Source organism: Podarcis muralis, chromosome 10 (assembly GCF_964188315.1).
Source record: "Podarcis muralis chromosome 10, rPodMur119.hap1.1, whole genome shotgun sequence".
In the NCBI taxonomy this organism is placed as follows: Eukaryota; Metazoa; Chordata; class Lepidosauria; order Squamata; family Lacertidae; genus Podarcis; species Podarcis muralis.
In genome coordinates this window covers 48,248,806-48,270,374 of record NC_135664.1, presented here as the reverse complement: position 1 = coordinate 48,270,374, position 21,569 = coordinate 48,248,806, and the positions used below count along the sequence as shown (strand labels likewise).

Here is a 21,569-nt window from a genome sequence, read left to right as displayed (position 1 = left end):
TTACACTAACACTCCCTTTGCAGCTGGTATTGGTCTTATCTAAGAGACAAGAGATTGTAGCTTGACCAAGCCCACACAACAAAGCAGTGGCAAAGGCTAGAAGTCTCCCTGCAGCAACCTTTGCCAACCTGGTGCCCCCGAGATGTTGTTGGGACTCTCAACTCCCACCAGCAATGCTATAATCTAAAAATGTTAAGCTGACAGTATTGCACGCATACAAGCCCCCTTTAAAGCTTAGGCTGCAATCCTATGCACCCTTACTTGGGAATAAGGCCCACTGGACTCTATAGATGCCCACTTAAATGTGTTGTGGAAGTGGGGATAATTGGTTTTTGTTCTTATTTTTATTATGTACCATATTTTGTGCCTTTCATATTGTAATTTTGTGTTGCAAACTGCCCTGAGATCTGTATAGGGTAGTATACAAATTTTAATAATAATAATAACAACAACAACAACAATAACAGAAATAGAAAACATCAGCTTACTGAATGAGAGGAGATGCATAGCAATACAGTGGTACCTCGGGTTAAGAACTTACCGGTAATTCGTTCCGGAGGTCCGTTCTTAACCTGAAACTGTTCTTAACCTGAAGCACCAGTTTAGCTAATGGGGCCTCCCACTGCCGCTGTGCCGCCGCTGCACGATTTCTGTTCTCATCCTGAAGCAAAGTTCTTAACCTGAAGCACTATTTCTGGGTTAGTGGAGTCTGTAACCTGAAGCGTATGTAACCCAAGGTACCACTGTACAGTGGTTGGCAATTGTAGCTGATGGTTTCTTTTAGGCTGCAGTCCAGTACACAGTTACAAGTACATCCTGTTGAACTCAATGGGTCTTTCTTCTGAGTAGACATGCACAGGACTGCAGTTAACCACAGAACTAAAACCTTTCCCAGGTCAGCAGCCATGTCTTAAAAAAACAAGAAACGGGGCACCTTCGACCAATTTGTTACGGCATACAGATCCACTCCGTTAGATTCATGAAACAATTTCCAGAGGGAAAAGCTTGCCTCTTGCAACAATAAACCGGGCTAGTCTTTTATGGCGCCACCAAACTGCACTGTAACTCTTGAGAGCAGATTCTCGGTGCATTTTCCCCTTCAAGACAATTCTGGACACTATATAGTTTGCCCCTTAGAATCCTAGAATGGTAGAGTTGCAAGGGATCCCGGGGGTCATCTAGTCCAACCCCTAGCTGTGCAGGAATCTTTTAGTCAACCTATGAGGCTCAAACCCATAACCCTGAAATGAAGAGTCTCGAGCTGCTCTACCTATCAAACTACAGCGCCCAGAATTCTTTTTTCCCCAATTTTTTTATTGATTTTCCACATTTTTAGACAAACAAACAAACAAACAAACAAACACAAATCATAACTAAACTTAGTCCAATATTAATATCAGCGCCCAGAATTCTTTGAAGCGGTGGGGGGGGGGGACGTAATTCGAATATGCCGCGTGCACACAGTCTGCATTGCTTTTTCTTTCTTTCTTTTAATGCAAGGCTTGGGGAGCGACACGCCTCCTGAAGAGGCAGCCGGGCGCCGCCACTCGGTTGTGCTCGGTGGAGGGAGGGCCCAGCAGCAAGACCCAGGCGGAAGAGGCGGCGTCGAGGCCCCGGCCCCGGAAGAAGCGCGCCTTGGCCGCCGGAGCCCAGCATGGGCCGCAAGAAGAAGCAGAAGCAGGAGTGTCGCGCGGCGGCGCTTCGCAGGGTCGTCACTTTCGACGAGGAGAACCGGCGGTGAGTGCAGGCGAAGCGGGCGGCAAGCTGCTTCTCCCTCCCCGCGCGAGGCGACGGGCGCGGCTTCCCTGCACGAGGTCTCCCATCCAGAAGTGCCTCTCGCCGCGGGAGGCAGCGGGGTTTCGCGCCCGGAGGGCAGCTGCGAAACCCTCGGAAGCAAACCGCGCGAGCACTGCGATCCGAGGGTCTCGTTCACACGTGCAGCGGGACGGGGATGGAGTGGAGTGTGCTTCGACGGGGCGAGGGAAACACATACATATACAGTGGTACCTTGGTTCTCAAACCAAATCCGTTCCAGAAATCCGTTCCAAAACCAAAGCGTTCCAAAACTAAGGCGCGCTTTCCCATAGAAAGTAATGCAAAATGGATTAATCCATTCCAGACTTTTAAAAACAAACCCTAAAGCAGCAGAACTGTCCAGTAGCACCATAGAGACCCAACTAATTTTGTTCTTGGGAAAGCTTATACGGTCATACCTCGCTGCTCACGCAGACGCTCAAAATGATGTCACGTGCATATGCAGAAGCGGCAAAAAGCGACACGCGCGTGCGCAGACGTGCCATCGCTAGTTACGTTTGCTTCTGGATGCGAACGGGGCTCCGGAATGGATCCCGTTCGTATCCAGAGGTACCACTGTACCAAGAGCAAACTTAGTTGGTCTCTAAGGTGCTACTGGACAATTTTTTAATATGTTTCGACTGCATCAGACCAACACTGCTACCTACCTGAACCTAAAGCAGCAATTTAACATGAATTTTACTATCTAACGAGACCATTGATCCATAAAATGAAAGCAATAAACAATGTACTGCAGTCACACAATCAATCAGTAGCTGAACTGGGTTCCACACAGTCACAAAAAAGCTGCAAAAACAGACCTCAGCTTAACACTCAAATCGGAAGTGTGGCACTCAAAATGGAGCACGTTCGGCTTCCGAAAAATGTTTGCAAATTGGAACACTTATTTCCAGGTTTTTTGCAGTGTTTGGGTTCCAAGTTCTTTGACTACCAAAGCATTTGAGAACCAAGGTACCCCTTGTACACACACAACATTCCCACAAAGCAAACAAGTATCATTATTATTATTTATTATTATTTATTCAACTTATACACCACCCTATACCCGGAGGTCTCAGGGCAGTTCACAACAAGACCATAACATATAAAAATCAAACCAAAAGCAGTAACCCAATACCTCCCCCCACCAGCCACATTCTAAAAGGGTGTTGGATGTCAATAAGATCAACCAAAGGCCTGGTTAAAAAGCAACGTGTTTGCCTGGTGCCTAAAGGTTTATAACCGGCAAATAGCTAGACTGAGTTTTATAATAAAGTCCATTCTGCCTATTTTATCTATTTACTGAATTTCTATACTGCTCAGGTTCCCCAGTTTACAATATAAAACCACAAGCATACCAGAGTAACAAACAAACAAAACACGAATCCTCTCATTAAAAGGCTGTGTAATTAGCCAAAGGCCTAGGAGAAGAGGAATATTTTTGCCTGGCGCCTAAATGTTTTTTAATGAATGTGCCAGGCAGGCCTCCCTGGGGAGAGCGTTCCCCAAATGGGGAGCCACAGCAGAAAAGGCCCACTCTTGTGTTGCCACCCTCCAGACCTCTTGGGGTGGAAGCATACGAAGAAGGGCCGCATACAATGATTGCAGGGTCCAGGTCAGTTCATATGGGGAGAGGTGGTCCTGAGTCGTTTCAAGGCTGTATAGGTCAAAACCAGCCCTTTGAATTTGGCCCGGAAACTAATGTGAAGAACTTAATTCGTTCTGGAGGTCCGTTCTTAACCTGAAACTTTTCTTCACCTGAGGTACCAGTTTAGCTAATGGGGGCTGCCGCTGCACGATTTCTGTTCTCATCCTGAAGCAAAGTTCTTAACCCGAGGTACTATTTCTAGGTTAGTGGAGTCTGTAACCTGAAGCATCAGTAACCTGAGGTACCACTGTAATATGCTCAAACCATCTTGTCCCTGTGAATAACCACCCGCCTTCAGGGGCAGCCCTACGTATAATGTGTTGCAGTAATCTAACCTAGAGGTTACCGGAGCATAGATAACAGAAGTTAGGCTATCCCTGTCCAGATTCTAACTCCTGTGTGCACCAGACCCTATAAAGGCAGCTTAGACCATGATGCTGATGGTTTTGTGCTGTTTGTGGCTTTATAAGGTGATTGTGATTGAGAAAGATGGCTTTTGAGCTGCTAGGGGATAGTTGCTCTTCCAGTGTCTCTAACTTGCTCTTTGGTATATTTACTCTTCCCAGGGATTACTTGACCGGGTTCCACAAGCGTAAGGTTGAGAGGAGGAAAGCGGCTGTGGAGGAGATAAAACGCAAACTGAAAGATGAGCAAAAGAAGATGAAGGAAGAGGTATATATTCTGGGCGGGGAGGGATGTATTTTCAAAGCAAACACAATAAAATATCAGACCTTTGTCAGCTTTTCCAATTCTCTGATGAAGTGTCACTGTATTAAGTAATACTGCATGGTTCGTGAAGCTATAGTGAAGCAATGGTTGCCTAGGAACTATTGAATGAGTTTCCTTAGAGTTTCCTCCTGGTCAGAAACAGTTTTTGTGAAGAAATCTGTGGCCCTCTAGATGTTGCCAGGCTACAACTCCCATCATCCCTGACTGATGGCCAGACCTGATGGGAGTTGGAGTCCAGCATTGTTTTTGGGGCCCCAGGTTTCCTATCCCTGCTGGGAGCCTATGACCAACAGAATAGCCTGACAGACAGGATTTCTCAAGGAACATGAGATTCCTACAATGACTGGTTTGGCCCCCAAAAGATCATTTAGGGAGCTGCATTATACTGAGCCAGACTATTGGTCCGGTTAGGTCAGTATTGTCTACATGGACTGGTAGCAGCTCTTGAGGGTTTCAGAATAGGGTTCTGTCCCATCCTTATCTGAAGATGCCCAGGATTGCACATGGGAACGTCAGCATGTAAAGCAGATACTCTGCAACTGGGCTACATCCCTTGTTGTTTATCACACCCTGATCCTCATGGCTCTTCCAAAGGTCTCTTTCTAGGCTTGCTCTCCTTTTATTTTGACTTGGTCATAACCTCGAGTCTCCTTTCAGTCCTACTTCTCAGAAGCCTGCCTTCCATTTTCCCTTCGTGCCCTTTAACACCACACAAGAGTATGCAAAATTGCACTTGTTCACTATCCTGACAACCTATTCCTCCCTGTCTTTCCTACTCATCATCTCATTCTAGACATGCAGCCCAGACCTGTGTTTGTTTAAAGGTAAAGGGACCCCTGACCATTAGGTCCAGTCGTGGCCGACTCTGGGGTTGCAGCGCTCATCTCACTTTATTGGCCGAGGAAGCCGGCGTACAGCTTCCGAGTCATGTGGCCAGCATGACTAAGCCCCTTCTGGCGAACCAGAGCAGCACACAGAAACACCGTTTACCTTCCCGCTGGAGTGGTACCTATTTATCTACTTGCACTTTGACGTGCTTTCAAACTGCTAGGTTGTGTTTGTTTACTCCACAGTAAATAAAGCAACAACCCTGGGATTGCAGGCTTGATGGACACAGTGTTGTTATCTGAGAAACTAAATGCTGGAATTTCCCCAGGTAGCTGCTGACTTACTACTTGGCTCCAAAGGAGAAGGTGTGCAAGTTCTGGTTTCTGGGATTTTAGCCGATGTCTCGGATGAGACCAAGCAACTGTTTATCTGAAAGTATTCTAATTATTTGGGGCATTTCTTTGTTTTTAGAGGCACAAAGAATACATGAAGATGTTGAAAGAGAGAGAAGAAGCCTTGGGTACGTGTCCTTTCTGAAGGTGTAACTGTTAAAGTGGTCTGTGTTGTTATTTAATGTATTAATCCCCTTTTACATGTGTCGCAAGGGAATTTACAAATGTCAAGACTGTGGAGATAGGGGTTCATTTTGTGCATCTTTTTGGTTATGTGTTACTGATGGACTTTCCCTCTCCTCCACCTTTAGAAGGATAGTTATTGTATGTAGTTGCAGCAATCCTAGCAAAGATCAGCCCTCTTGAATGGCTGATGGGATTTGTGGTTCAAATCACCTGGAGCGTATTGGTATAGTTCTTTAGAATTCTAAAAACCATGGCAGAAATCATCTAGTTACAACAAAAAGTAGTTGGAAGTCTCAAGCGCCTGTGTGTATGAAGAAATAGAATATGTAGTCTGAGAAGTTCAAACTCTGAAGAGTTTCTGCCCTAAATTCTCCATCCTTTACGTTGAAGAAACTGTTTTGACACTTGTGATTACTTTGGGTTCCTTATTTAATCTTCCCAGAGGAAGCTGATGAACTGGAGCAACTGGTAACATCCCAAACGGAGTCTGTGAGCTATGACCACCCAAACCACACAGTCACTGTTACTACAATCAGTGACTTGGACCTCTCAGGAGCACGTCTGGTGGGACTAAGCACCAACGAGGTAATTCCTCTCTACGAGCTTGTACGTTCAGCCCAATTCTGTTTTTTTCTAGAGGTGTATATTTGTTGATTAACTAACTACTGGAGTTTAGGACTGGCATCTCTCTTAACTTTTTAACAATCCCATCTGTGTGCCACGAAAAAAAGGTTGCTGCCCCAAGGAGCCTGCTGCCTAAAATTCAGCATAGAGAAAGCATTGGGGGTGGAAGAATATGCATTCAGCTTGGACCTTGTAGTTGGACTCCATGGAGCTTCACAAAAAATGTGCGTTTATGAAGACTGAATCTCTGAACCAGCCAAGTTTGAAAATGTTTCATTTCATGAGACATCTTGTAAGATAGAAAAGCCATCTAAGCATTTTTCAGGGCCGACCGTTTCTCAAGAGAATATGCTATTGCTAAGTAGGAACCGTGTCTCTGTCCAAAGCGGTACTTGGAGAAGTTCAGTATAAGCGTCTCTTGCCATATGCTTTGCAACTCCTGCTGTGCTTGACAAGGGAAATCCTCAACATTAGTCACTTGGGATAAACGTGAACAGCTGGAGGGAGGAGCATTTTCTGTGCCGAGTCCTTGCCTCTTTTGGTATCAGCCAGATTCCCACAAGCTGTTTTTTCAAAGCCCAGCACAAGCTCTGTGCTGTTCAGTCAAATCTGCTTTTGATCAGAATTGTTTTTTCAAAATAAAAAAATAGATCTTTATATAAACACATGGCTTCACATTCTCTAATGTAGGCTAGAATAAAATGATGGAGTGAGGATCTGTTCCTGGATCTCCCTGGTCCTGCACCATGCTGATTGTCACATACAGTGCTCTGTGTATTTGAAGGATTTAACATCCTAGATCTCATTAATACCCACAATAGCACTGTATGATCGGCCACTATTAGAGATGGTGATGGGAGCTTGCATAACTGCACATGGTATCCTTGATTTAAACTGAGGCTCCCTGGCTCCAAGGTCACACTGATAGCCACCACACTTAATGAATATGTGTGAGAGGTTTGTACACCCATGCTGCAAGTTCTGATTTACCCTACAAAAGAAGACAAGTCTGATGCAGTAGCTGATTTTGAAACTAGCTTAGTAAGTTACATGTCAAATTGACCCGGGTTCGTATATGTTTACGCTAGCAGTGCCTAGATTTCTGTGTGGCTCATATGCCTCTTTTTATTTTTTTTTAGGGAGAAGATGCTGGAATGGAAAAAAAAGATGAAGATGCTTCAAGCAAACCTACATGCATCTTTCCTAAGAAATCTAGAGATCCTTTCCTGTCTCAGAGGTAGTTATGATTGGTTAACCCTCACCTTTTAACCTTCAAAACCAAGTTCAGAACATCTGTGGCTCTCCCAAGTGCTGCTGGAACGCAACTCATTTCATCCCTGACCATTAGCTATGCTGGTTGGGGCTGATGTGAGCTCAGTATCAGAGGCCCCATGCCTCTGTATTCTAGTTAATTGCACTCATGCCTTGTTGATGGGTTTCCCATAGGGATCTGGTTTGCTTCTGTGAGAACCAGATGCTGGACTATATGGGCTTTAATTCTCATCCACCAGGATTCCTCTTACAGGAGAGCCACAGGGGTTTGCTCTCCCTCAGAGAGATAATTCTGGGGTTGGAAGAGACCCTCCCCCTTGCTCTTTTTCACCCACTCATAAGCCAGTCTGTGAACAAACTGTCTTGAATGTCAGCAGTGTGCCAAGGACCTTGAGTCTTAAGGGCAGCCTTGTAAATAAGTTACGTTGCAATCCTACTTACCTTGGATTTGCGCCCCATTGAGCTAGATACGACTTACTCCTGGGTAGAAATAGTTAGGTTTGCACTGTTGGTTACCCAAAACTGCCTCCATGCTGGTGGGCGCAGAGGAGAAATGCCTTCTTCTGGGGCCGCTGTGGAAGTGCAAGGTAGTAACTTTTCACAGCCTGGTTAAGAAAAAAGGAAAGTAAAGCCTTCTAGCAAACAGTGGTGCAGAGAGGACAATGCAAATGGACAGTCTTGCCTTCCTCTGCAACCAGCCCAGAAACCAAGCAGAGTGCTGGAGGAGGAATGGAGAGATTTGCCTCTCCTCAACCATCCCACTCACTCACCTGCATGGAATTCCTGGTCACCAGTGGCTACTGTGTTGTTAAATGCAACATGGGTTCAATGCTGAAATACCATTATGTAGCAAAAAGGGTTGATAACCATGCTGCACCACAAGAGGGCATTCTCTGCCTTGTCTCAGCGCCATTCACTCACTTTCTAAATTTTTAGGAGGCAAGGAAAAACCGTTGTTGTCCAAGCAGGTTTCTGCGTCACATGTGTTCATAGATGAATGTTTTTATTCCACCATTAATGACATCGTTTGTGTTGTAATCTATCCTTTTAAAATACTGTATGTTAGCAAGTGCATTTTTAAAAAGTGTCGCTGTGTGCAGTGCTCCAGTTCAGGGTTCCAGGAAGCCTGGTTCACATTCCTCCCTCTCCCACATCCTGTCCAAAATAGTCAGCCAACGTTCTGTGCCCACTGAACATGCTCAATCTTCATTGGGGCTGGGTGTTCTTGTTTTGGAATTTTGTCTTTCTCCCAAAGGTGTTTGTTTTGGTGCCTCTGAAGACCTTTTCCATTCCTGCATCAATTTGCTGTCACATTGCAATGGGTTTCCTTAGGATTAGCACTCGACGAAAGAGGTTGTCAGGGGGGGGGGGCTGGATCTAGCCAAGCCTCTTGACCCAGGCTGTTGACTGGGCCGCTGTCCTATGACATCAGATGCTGCTGGGGCTGCTGGGAGTTGCAGTCCAAAACATATTGAGAGGACCAGCTTGGCAAAGTTTGGGTTAGCCTGCAGAAATGGCTTGCATGAGACGTGGCGATGGCCACCAACTTAGATGGCTTTCAAATGCAATAAGAGCAATTCACAGAGAACAAGGCTATCAGTGGCTGTTAGTAATGCCTCTATACCACCTCCAGAACCAGACACAGCATGTGTCTGGATACCAGTAAGCAGGAAGCAATAGCAAGAGAAGATTGTTGCCCTCATGCCCTGCTTGCGGTCTTCCAGGGGCATCTGGTTGGCCTGGTCCAACAGGCCTCTGGTTATGCAGGTCACAGTTGCCTAGACTGAGGTTGGGGGGAAAGGGGGGGTCTTAAGGAGAGAAAAGAGGACTGATTAATATTCCTGGTACAGGGGGAGACTCTGGCAGGTTGCAGATAGAAAGGAGACATCCGATGAGGTTGTTGGACTGCCTATTCCTGTCACCTTTGACTATTGGTTATATTGGTTGGGGCTCCAACAACAACTGGAGGGCACCACGTTGGCTATCCCTCTTCTTTCGACAAGAAGGAGTGGCTAGAATATGGCATTCAGATCATACGACGCTCCCCATGTATCAAGTGAGGCCAATTGGTCCTTGTACAGTCTACACTGGCAGCATGTCTTGAGCGTGGCCCTTACCTGCTATCTGAGATCCGTGGAGATGCCAGGAATTGAACTCACGGCCCTCCACATGCCAGCTGTATGCTCATACCGCTGAGCTATGCCTTCTCCCAGGTGATTTCCCATCTAGGTAGCATACAGGGCCAGATCTGCCTAACTTCAGCAATAGTGCTGCACCACATGCCTTCCAAACAGAACATGCAGCTGTGCCCTGACACAGGAGAAGCAAGAAACGGGTGTGGGAAATGTAGCTGGGGCTGAAGCGTTTTATAAATGAAGACTGGGAACTGGTTTGCCTCTGGAATTCATTTATTTGCTCTCCTCCCTGTTACAGGATTTCTTCGCTCACGGCCACACTGCATTCCCGTAGCCAGAAAAAGACCAAAGGAAGGCAGGCCAGACACAGCCAAGGATCGAGGAAGAAAGCCCAGAAGCCAAGTACAGGGCGGACGAGCAAGACCCTGCGCCGAAGAATGACGGGCAAAGGGAGGCATTTCCAAGACTGAAGTGAAGACAGTAGCCTGCTAAGTTTTGAGAGCTCTGGGTTACTTGGAAAGCTCACTTTGTGTCAGCGATGTCTCTTTCGTTCAGAGCTTCAGTGGAAGTGCAAAACTTTCTTGAAACTAGTTCGTGAGCCAAGGAGTGCTGGGCCTGTTGCTTGGAAAAGTAAAATTATTTTTGTGCACAACAGCCTACTTTGACTAAGCAAGTGTGATTGTTGTGTGTAGGCCCATTGCTCTGTAACTCCCCACACAAAAGAAAGAAAGAGCAGATGCACTTTTCCCAAGTATTGATAACAGCTAAACTGTTAAATGGTTACGTCTGCATAGAAGTCCAGGGTCTGTGTCCTTCCTCACTGGGAGATCTGGTGCTATGAATGCTTAGTGAGTGACCACATAGGCCCCAGGCAAACTTCTTTCTTCTGCCTGCATCATTTTTTTATTTTTTTATATAAATGTCTGTTGGGAGGAAACTTTGTATGCCTTTATTTCTCACGAACTCTTCTGACACTTGGATTGTAGGAGAATCTGCTGGCTACTATTATTTATAGAGCATCTGCGACAAAGGGCTTTGTAACTCTCTGCTTTACCCTCATAAAAGATTTGTGCTATTCTCATTTTAGATGTGAAAACACACACAGTTACTTCCTTGTAGTGAGTCTACAGCAGAGAAGGGGATGGAAGGCAGGTCTCCCAGATCAAAGGCTGTTGCTCCATCCAATCAAATAGCATGGCCAGGATCCAAGAGCTACTTTAGCTTGGTTGTGTCCATGGCTTTGCATTTACCTGATGGGATTTTTCAAAGATATTTTTGGTGTCATTTCCCACAATGCCCAAAGCCACTCACAGCGTTAGCATCATGCAAACCTCTGAGATAGATATTTTTGATTAAGTGGTATATAAATCTTGCTTAATTAATAAAATCACAGTGACTGTCAAAATACAAGACACTTGGAGGGGAAAAATATTACAGAACATCTTAATAAATTCAAATAGGATTTATTAAAGAAATACAGTGGTACCTCGGGTTAAGTATTTAATTCATTCCAGAGGTCCGTTCTTAACCTGAAACTGTTCTTAACCTGAAGCACCACTTTAGCTAATGGGGCCTCCTGCTGCCACCGTGCCGCCGGAGCACGATTTCTGTTCTCATCCTGAAGCAAAGTTCTTAACCGGAGGTACTATTTCTGGGTTAGCGGAGTCTGGAACCTGAAGTGTATGTAACCCGAGGTACCACTGTAAATCTAGACTTAATATGTAAGTGCAGAGCAAAATCAAACTTAGCGTGCACAGACACTCACACCCACTAATGCTAACCCATGCAACAGAAAGCTAGTCCTGCTGTCCTCCAAATGACCAGAAACTTCGAGTTCTAGAAACATAGAGTTTGAAGGGACCCCAAGGGTCTTCTAGTCCAACCCCCTGCAATTCAGAAATTCCAACTAAAGCATCCATGACAGGTGGCTATTTAACTTGTCTTAAATGCAGTGCCAAGGGGTCTGGTGGTCTTATCAATGGGGTATCCAAAGGAAGCTAGCAGTAGCAGCAAAAGGAAAGTGCTGGGGAGGGCAAAGAGGGTAAGTTTGGGTATTCCAGCTGCTGCTGTTATTACTATTACTACCACCACTACATTTATATCTTAGCATTTCTCCAAGGAGCTCCAGATGGTGTACACACATCTTATCCCCCTCCCCATTTTATCCTCGCAACAACCCTGTGAGGTAGGTTAGGCTTAGAAACTGACTAGCCCCAAGTCACGCTGTGAGCCTCATAGCTAAATGGGGAGTCTCTCCCTGGTCAGCCAGGTCCTAATCCAGCACTCAAAACTGCAACGCCACACTGCCTCTCTTAGTCTTTTCCCCCCTAACAACGGACCCTGTGCTGTTATGTAAAATGTTACAGAATCTCCCCTGAATTTCAAAAATGGAATATCTATGCATTGTTGGGGGTGGAGGATTTCTGGAAAACACGAGGCCCATGTTTCTCTGTCTGTAGATCTTGTAGCATAGTTCTTCAGATCCTGGACAGTGCTTCTTGCTTATCTGGAGCTGGGTGGTGTTAGGAGGAAAGTAATCTCTTCAGCTACTAAAGGCTGGGGTTTCATGTGTCATGACCTGGCATTTGCTTCAATATGTCCACTCCACCAATACAGACAGAGCCCCTCAGACGTGTGTGAAGTAGAAACTCATCTGTTGTCTGCCTCTTGTGCAGCAGCAGCAGCAGCAGCAGCACAGACTGGGGTCCCCCCCCCCCCTTTGAACTTTTAGAACTGCCTTGGAGGTTATTCTCAAAACAGCTGTTCAGTGAACATGTTAAAAATCAGGCTCTACTTTGCTTTTTGAATACTACGAGTCTACGTGGTAGCTGGTATTCATTAGCACTGTTGCTCAATGGGGGAGGCACCAATTTCTTAAAAAATAATGGTGCGTAGAGAAGAATGTGCTGAAGACAAGCCTCACAGGCCCGTCTAAATATTGCAGGATAATTCATTGCTTATATAGTGTGCATGTTTTGAAATCATAGAAGCCAGATTTGCAGCAGTAGTTTTCACAAGGGACGTGTGGTTTTTTTAATTGAGCAAGGGCTAGAAAGGGCCAGCAACATTGCATTGCCCACTGACTGACTTCCGTATGAACCCTCCCCCCCCCCCCATAATGGTGAGGCGATATTTAACCTGTTCTAGTGGGAATAGCACTTCTAAAGAATTGCGTTCATTCTTGGTCCACTGATAGATCGGGCATCGTCATCGGAGCCCTAAGTGTGGGATGAGATGTAGATAGAAAGGTTGACTGCACTTATCTGTGTTCTGGCAACCTATTGATTATAATAATAATAAAAATAAATTTTATTTATACCCCACCCTCCCCAGCAAAGACCGGGCTCAGGGCAGCTAACACCCAATATAAAAACAAATTGATTGAAATGCAACTTAAAAACAAGATTAAAATACAACATTAAAATACAGCCTCATTTCAATGGAAACTCGAATCAAAAACTTTTTTGGGGATGAAAACGTAAAGATTAGACTGTTGCAATATATTAAACACAAAGCTGCCTTTGACTGTCCAAAAACTTCAGATTCCTGCATTAAAGGCGGTTGGGCTAGATGACCCTCAGGGTCCCTTCCAACTCCACAATTCTTTGATTCGCTTAGTTCAAATGCAGCTGCTTGGCCGCTAACTGGAAAGGGCTTCAAGAAACATATTTTTAAATTGCTGCAGTGGGTGCTGGTCTGTTTCTGCGCACAATTCAAAAGTCCTGGTTTCGCACATTTTAAAACCTGAGACACTCAGGTATGTAAGGACAGTCTTCTCCCATATGAGACTGTGTGAACCTTAAATTCATCAACTGAGTCCTCTTGCCTTCTGTGGTTATAATTTACTTATTTTAAAGTACACACTACCACCCCTCTTTGGACAAAAAAGTCTCTGTGTGGCTTTCAAATCAGTTACACAAGACAAATCCCTGTGCTTGGGCTTAAAAGGTCCGGCATAAAAGGAAAAGGAGGTGAGAGGGAGGAGGAAAAAAGCAAACTCAGGTATCACTTCTTAATAGGTCAGAGAGGCTTATCAGTTGTGACAGCCTGTGTATGGAATACCTTTTCCGGGATTCTTGCCGAAGTTTCATATATTATTGACATCAGTCGAGAGACCTAGCCTTCATGTTCATGCTGGATTGTCTTAATCTGTCCCATTTGGTCTTGTGCCATTTTTAATTATGAGTTGTATTGTAGAAGTAACAAACAGTGCACCAAGGAACTGGGGGAGTAATTTACTCATGTAAGCAAGATATAGTACGTAGACATTTGTAAACAGCAAGCATAAGTATCCAAAATGCCCCTCACAGGAGGACTGTAGGAATGTCTGACTGTTAAGGCAGATTGCTTTTTGCCTTCTTTGGTGAGATATTTGGGATTCTTGGCTAAGTGTGGGGATGGGAAGAGGACAGAACATAAGAAGAGCCTGTTGCATCAGACCAGTGGTCCATCTACTCCAGCATCCTGTTCTCACAGTGGCCAATCAGATGCCAGTGAGAAAGTTGCAAGCAGAATCCAAGCACAAGAGCCCTCTCTCCTCCTGGGGTTTTCAGCAACTGGTGTTAAGAAGCATTACTGCATCCGACTGTGAAGAGGCATAGTTGTGTGTGTGTCTTGTGACTCTTGATCATATGAGGATTTTTGGTATGCAGCTCATAGGATTAAATATTTAGGCCACTCCTGGTGCATGGATAAATGCAAAAAGCACAATTTTCGTGACAATCAGAAGTATTTCTGCTTTTTCATTACATCTTCTGCTTTCTAGGTTGCTATAGAACCCTTGCTCTGTTTATTTCTTTTAATAGGGGGGTGTAAATGATGTCTTTTATATTTTTCTTATTGGCTATTGGCTGCTGCTAAGCAGCAGTGTTTGGCTCTTGGACAGCCTCTGAAGTGTTTTCTGTACCCCAAAGTTGTTAACTAGCAAAGAGAATGGAAACTGAGTTGGAAAAAGGCCTGATGCTTTGGTGCTAAATGAAGAAATATCAATGGGTTTGCCCTACTTCTGAGTAACTCGTAATGGTCTGGTTCTGTCGCATTCCACAGCTCAGTGAAGAGTGTTGCTATTTTTTCACTGTTTTATTTAACCGCGTATAATCCTCTGAAACCGGAAGGCATTAGCTTGCCATTGCCTCTGTTGAGATCATACGAGATTGGGGTGAAATTTTCAAATGTCAATTCTTAAAAGAATTTCTGTCAAATGCAAGTGTTTGCGGGGGGAAGCAGTCCTAGCCCTGAGTTGCAGCAGCTGGATGAACATAAGAGAGCTATTCACTCGATTCCTCGTGCCAGCCTAATGAAGTTCTTATATAAAATATCATTTTTATTCCAAACAATAAAAACAAAACAGGGCAACAGTACAAAGCAGTATAAGGGTTACATGAGTGGTCAGAAGATGACATCATTGCTTCAAGCTAGATGACCTAACCAAAAGCCTAGTGAATTTCGGACAATATCATGGCTCATGTTCTAAATCAGTGTTTCCCAACCTTTTTTGGGCAAAGGCACACTTGTTTCATGAAAAAAATCTTGAGGCACACCACCATTACAGCCCCGTGACGTCAGCGTGCAGCGTCATGCCGGGAGGGACGCACGAAAGTGTAAGATTCAATTTTTTCCCCTCCCCCTTGCCTTCCTTCTGTGCCAACCGCCAAAAAGCCAAGAATCGCGGGACCGCCGGCGGAGGGGGGGAGGGCGAGCGGAGGCAGCGGCGAGCCCCGTTCCTCCCCATCCGCCCCATTCCGTGCAAGGAGCGCGAACAGGTGTGAGAAGGGGGTCAAACCTGCGGGCAGCGCCGGGGAACCTCCAAGCTTTGGGGGTGGGGGGGAGTAGGCAGCAAAGCGAGGCAGGAAGGAGAGTGCGGCTTGGCGAAGTACTCGGCGGCGAAGGCCAGCAGGTCCGGCGGCCGGTGCCGCAGCACCTCCACCATGTAGCCCTGCAGCAGCTCAGTCAGACCCGGCGGGATCTCGATGCTCATCTTGTAGCCGAGGCGCGCGGGAGACTCAACGGACGGGCCCGGGAGAGAGAGAGAGAGAGACACGACGGAGAGAGAGCGGGAGTCCCTGCTCGCCGTCGCCACCGCTACAACTACTGTGGCGGTTGGTCGTGGTCGCCGCCACCACCCCCGCCGCCCACCTCTATCTATCTCTCCCCCTCAGCTTTCTACGCGGGCCTCGAGCTGGAGGTGGGGGGTGGCCGCCGCCGCTTTCTCCACCTCCACGTCCTGCCTCCTCCTCCTCGAGCCCTCCGTCAGCCCTGAGGGAACCGCCGCGCTCGCGCCGCCGCTCTCTGACACGCGAGAAAGAGAAAGGAACGGAGCTGCGGGGTAGTCGGGGGAAGGAGGGGCCGGAATGGAAGCGCGAGGCGAGCTGCGCATGCCCAGCAGGAAGCGGCGGAGAACGCCACAGAGAGAGAGAGAGAAGCAAGGGAGGGCGGGGAGTGGGCGGGAACACGCTTCATGTGTCACAATAACGGACAAGAGGCGCTCGAGGGATAGATTAGGACCTAATTTGACTTTTACCAAAAAAAAAAAAATCTTTCGAATTTTCCACGGCACACCAGGCAACATCTCGCGGCACACTAGTGTGCCGCGGAACAGTGGTTGGGAAACACTGTTCTAAATGCCCCTCATAATGGTGCAGAGAGGCGGGGGTGAAGTTAAGGGCATGGTGAGGACCCTCAGTTCAGATCCCGTCTTCTACATGACTGGGTCCCTCCAGAGGCAGTTTTAGGGTAGCATGGCCAGTTCAGCTGCACTGGGCACTGCAGTGATGATGTAGAAGGGGGGAGTACCAAATTTTAGCGTTTCCCAGGGCGCCGTTGATATTTGAGAGCCCAAAGTCTGCTGCTCTCTTGTATGTGAAATTACACTAGCAAAATAATTCCTGAGCTGAATAGGCACCCGCTGTAGTTGATGGGGAGCTGAAGATGTCAGTCTTATTCCCACCTCACTGGAGAATCGGATTCTAGCTAATCCAGAGCTCATTGCAGTTCCCTACCAGAAGTTAAATAGTGGGAGGAGGTTATGGAAAAAGATGTGTCTCCTGCACTCCCTCTTCTGAAGCCCCCAAGGAGTGAGATGAGTATACAGGCAGCCAAACTGCCATGAACATAGCATGCCCTACAGACATCTAGTTGGCCACTGTCCAGAACAGGATGCTGGACTAGATCAGGGGTCAGCAACCTTTTTCAGATGTGGGCCGGTCCACTGTCCCTCAGACCTTGTGGGGGGCTGTGCTATATTTGGGGGGAGGGAATGAACAAATTCCTATGCCCCACAAATAACCCAGAGTTGCATTTTAAAGAAAAGGACACATTTCTACTCATGTAAAAACACGCTGATTCCCGGACCCTCTGTGGGCCGGATTTAGAAGGCGATTGGGCCGCATTCGGCCCCTGGGCCTTAGGTTGCCTACCCCTGGACTAGATGGATCATGGGCCTGATCCTGCAAAGAAGGCTTATACTCTGGCCTCCTAAACCACACCCTAACCACAGCTGCTGGCAGTAGAGGAGTATCGGGGATTGCTTACTCATGAGTAGACCCCTTACTCACAACTAGACCAATATCTCCAGGTCCAAAGATGCATACTGTGTTTTCACTCTTCGTATTGGACCTGAAGCCTTTGGCACCGGTGGTCTTGGGGACGGGGGGTGTGTGCCTCTTCCTCTGGCAGTCCCAGGGGTTGCACTTTCCCCCTGCCCCTCTGTCTGTGCTGCAGTGTGTCAGAGTGATGCGGGAGTGCAGGACCCCAGCTAGCAACGTCATCATTGCCTATTGTGTAGCAGTTGCCAACTTAGCCGCACCATAGGATTGCAAGGCCTGTCTGCAGTCGGCTGCTTCCATCTGGGAATTGCCCACAATTAGAAATGTGCTTGAATGTGCAATGAATTAGCTTTCCTCTTGATGGGCGGAAGAGCAGCTTTCAGTGGCTGGGTGGTCTAATGAAGAGATGCGCAGGCTTTGCTCTAGTGAGTTTCCCCCTGCGGAGAGATAGAACAACATGGCCAAGGGTATCAAAGCCAAAGCTTCCATGAGGCTGTCGTCCCACCTTGGGGGGCAGGTAGACTAAGCGACAGAGAAGGGAGGCCCCAGACATGGTTGCAGAGACCCCAGATTTTATGAAAATTGAAAAGGTCTAATTTCAGTGGATGCAGCCCATGCAAGTATTCATGAAAGCTTGTCCCTTTGGGTATTGCCACAGTGGTCTCCCTCGGAAGGTGGCGAACTCTCCTTCCTTGGAGGTTTTTAAGCAGAGGTTGGATGGCCATCTGTCATGGTTGTTTTAGATGAGATTCCTGCATTGCAGGGAGTTGGACTCAATGACCTTTGAGGTCCCTTCCAACTCTACAGTTCTATGATTCTATACAACTTCCATTCTCCCTGATCATTGATTGCCCATGCTGAGTGGGGATGATGATGGGACTTGGAGTCCAATAACACCTGAAGGGTGACTACAGGTTCTCTGTCCTGGAAAGGGGATGCCAGGAGTTCATATTCCAACTCTTATACAGAAAGTCCACACCCGGAGTAGCCAACAGGGTGCTCACCAGAGGTCATTGGACCATAACTCCTATCATCCCTGATCATGCTTGAAGTTCAACACCATCTCGCAGGCACCCTGGTCCATACCAAACACATTATCTATGTATTAGAATTGTGGATATATTTTTTTCAATAAGAAGATTGCATTCCTTTCTGGGCAACCTCCAGGAAGCCCCGTGCCAGTGGTGGGTAAGGCCAGAGGCAGAAACGGGCCAAGCAATGTTGTTATTATTACTTCTGTACAGTAGGCTATATTCTGTGCACACTCACACACCCTTCTCTATCCTCCGTCCAGACAAGCAAGAGGGGTTTATCAGAGTTGAAGGTCACATTCCAATGAGGCAAAGAAAAAACAAACACTTGGGGATATGTGAAAGCAGATGTGGTTTTGGAAGGGTTGCAAGGGCCAGACAGAGAGGACCAGAGGGCAGGATTTGGCCCCCAGGACTGAGGGTACCCACACTCACATCTTCTGCCTGTGACCAAGATCTCAGAAACTGCTTCTAGTATGTATGTGGTGCCCAATGCTGCAGCTTGAAAGGTAAAGGTAAAGGTACCCCTGCCCGTACGGGCCAGTCTTGACAGACTCTGGGGTTGTGTGCCCATCTCACTTAAGAGGCCAGGGGCCAGCACTGTCCAGAGACACTTCCGGGTCACGTGGCCAGCGTGACATCGCTGCTCTGGCAAGCACACGGAAACACCATTTACCTTCCCGCCAGTAAGCGGTCCCTATTTACAGTATCTACTTGCACCTGGGGGTGCTTTTGAACTGCTAGGTTGGCAGGCGCTGGGACCGAGCAACGGGAGCGCACCCCGCCGTGGGGATTCGAACCGCGACCTTTCGATCGGCAAGCCCTAGGCGCTGAGGCATTTACCCACAGCGCCACCCGCGTCCCACTGCAGCTTGAAAGCTAGTGAGAAATACGTCTGAGCATCCTTAGAGGGTAGCTTGGAGAGAGCAGGAATGTGGGGCTGCGGCTGGAAGTGCTGGCCTCCCTTTGCAAATGTGACTTTGTTTAGTCTCTCACACAGGTGCAGGCCCCAGTTTGTTCTACTCATCTGCTCTGATTGGGCTAGTCATTTGCTATTTTGAAAGGCTAATCTGGGCCTTCTGTTGACCCCCTTTTCCCCTCGAAGGGTGTGTTTAGAAATGGCAGGTGCACCATTTCCACAAGTGAAGCTGGGATTAGGCTGCACTAGGCCAAAACAACAACCGGGTGCAACAAGGAGAAATGAAAATGAATGGAGCAAAGGGAGACAGATGTAGTTTGAGTTGGTTTGCACCCAGCCTTTTACTGCATAGGTGTGTGGCACAGGTAATGGAAGTTTTTGCAGGTCTGGACAGGAACAGGTTAGCCTTTGAGCCTGGCTGTGCATAGAACTTCAATGGGTCTGTTCTGAGCATGACTATCCTTGGATATAACCTTATAGTCTCAGTTCTATGCTGTAGAGCTTACTTGGTCTGTACATAAGAACAGCGGCTTTGAAACTCTACCTTCTGGGGATTCATTTCCAGATTGGACTGTCTGCTGCAAAACCAAAGCTGCACCAAATTCTGATGTGTGTTCTCGTGTGCATACTCAGTTTGCATGGTGCATGATAAGCTGGGTCTCTTGGGGCTTATTGTCACCCGTCTTGAACTCAGAGGGCACCTTGGACCACAGCCACCCTTGCTGCTGCACATTTGAAGGGAACATCAGCTGCAGTGGGCCAGCAGCCATTAAGGAAATCTAGTCCTCCATACTGACGATCATCTTCTTAAGAAATCCCCAATAAGCTTCTTCAGGATACAGAGTTTTAAAAACCCTAGTCCAGAGTCAAAACTACACCAATGCCCAGGTAACTCATAGAGGCAGGGGAAGTTCACATGCTTTGCATATGAATGTTCTCAGTTGCTAGATCCAGCATTTTCAGATAAGGCCGGTAAATAATATTATCTGAACCCCTGTACCTGCTGTCAGTCAGGCTAGAACTGGGATGGGAAACCTGTGGCCCTCCAGATACAGCTGGACTCCAAATCCCATCAGCTCCAGCCAGCATGGTCAATGGTCTGGGATGATGAGAGTTGTAATCTGACTACATCAGGAGGACCCCAAGTCCTTGTGGCAATACTTGAGCTTAGGTGAACCAGTGGTTTGACCACCAAGCATAACACTACTTCCTGTGTTCCAATCATAGTGCACTCAACAGCAGCAAACACAATCCAGAGCCTTGTGGCATTTTTAGGACTGCTGTTTTAAAATAAGCTCCCCTGGACAGTAATATGTAATATGACTAAGGACAGCATTCTTGCAATGATAATGATGATGATGAAGAACTAGATGCCTGAGCAAGATGGAAGGAGGCGATCAGGGGAGACGAATAATAATGGCTGGCCCTTCCATTATTAAGCAGTGAGGCGGTTGCCTAAGGCAGCTGATTTTGAGTGTCAGGGAAAGGTCAGCAAATGGTTTAGCTATTTAATTTGACGTTTGTTTTTACTGCCAGGTAAGCGAAGAGGTGTTTATGGGAATTTTGTTTTTCTGCTTAAGGTGCCAAAATAAATTAACTGCCCCATGGTACTGTTGGGGGGCGGGGCGGGGCTGGAGAGGCGGCGTCATTTGCTGCTGCTCCCTGAACAACCTGCAAAACACATTGCGCCGACCCTTTGAAGAGTGCTAAGCCGAGAGAGCGAGGCAGAGGCTTCCGTGACGGCGAAAGCAGAGGCAGAGAACTCCGCAGGGACTCAAAAACACATGTGGCTGCGTTTGCGTAGATTCCACGTTTCTTTTCCCATTACTTAAAATACTCGGAGCATCAGCGAGACGCTGGTTTGGCACGAAGGCCAAGCGAGCTCACGCTGCAAAGGGAGGGAGAAATCGATCACATCCCCAGCGCCGCTGCAACGTGGCTCGCAAAACATGAAGAGGCGCCGAGCTAATTATGTACAAAACAACGCAACAAAACAAAAGTTTCGACTCCGAAAGTTCCAAGCACTGATCAGCATTCCGGCGGTTTTGATTCGCTACCGAATTAGCCCACCCCCCTCTCCCAAACAGCCACTTAAAACGTAGTATTCAAATGAAGGTGATTCGTTCAGCCAATGGGAAAGGGGCCGGTGCTTGTATTCTCGGTCCACCTCCCCGTTTGTATTCATTGTTAAAAAAAAGAGAGCGAGAGAAGACAGCGGCGGAAGGGCTCCAGCTGTAGTCGCGTGTGTATATATATTTAGGATTGCATTTTGAAGGGTGCGCGCGTTTCTGCTGTTTTCTGTCGGTATGTTTTATTGATAAGTTGCGAGCATATTGATAAATTTAATTGGGGGAAGCAACACGGAAGTATTTTAGTGGTATCTTCCGAATTTTGATAAACACACGTGAAACTACCTAACGCGCCCCCGCCCCACTCTCGTTTAAAGGCAGAAAGTGGATTGTCAGGT

The 21,569-nt window shown here is 47.0% G+C and overlaps 2 protein-coding genes across 3 annotated transcripts in view; both read left to right on the top strand.

Annotated features, from left to right (window-relative positions):
- The first annotated feature begins 1,580 nt into the window (after positions 1 to 1,580).
- NOL12 (nucleolar protein 12) lies at positions 1,581 to 10,545 on the top strand. The gene is made up of 6 exons (XM_028747032.2): positions 1,581 to 1,737; positions 4,009 to 4,114; positions 5,471 to 5,519; positions 6,020 to 6,162; positions 7,341 to 7,438; positions 9,907 to 10,545. Exons 1-6 carry the CDS (start codon positions 1,655 to 1,657, stop codon positions 10,076 to 10,078), a joined length of 651 nt encoding a protein of 216 aa, XP_028602865.2. The 5' UTR covers positions 1,581 to 1,654; the 3' UTR covers positions 10,079 to 10,545.
- Positions 10,546 to 21,321: 10,776 nt separating this feature from the next.
- Positions 21,322 to 21,569, top strand: part of TRIOBP (TRIO and F-actin binding protein) — a 60,239-nt gene continuing 59,991 nt past the window's right edge. The window contains exon 1 of one of the 2 annotated variants that reach the window (XM_077934978.1): positions 21,322 to 21,344. The gene's annotated coding sequence lies outside the window, so the exon portion shown is untranslated. The remainder of the gene's footprint in view (positions 21,345 to 21,569) is intronic. The other variant, XM_028747617.2, reaches the window with a different exon arrangement.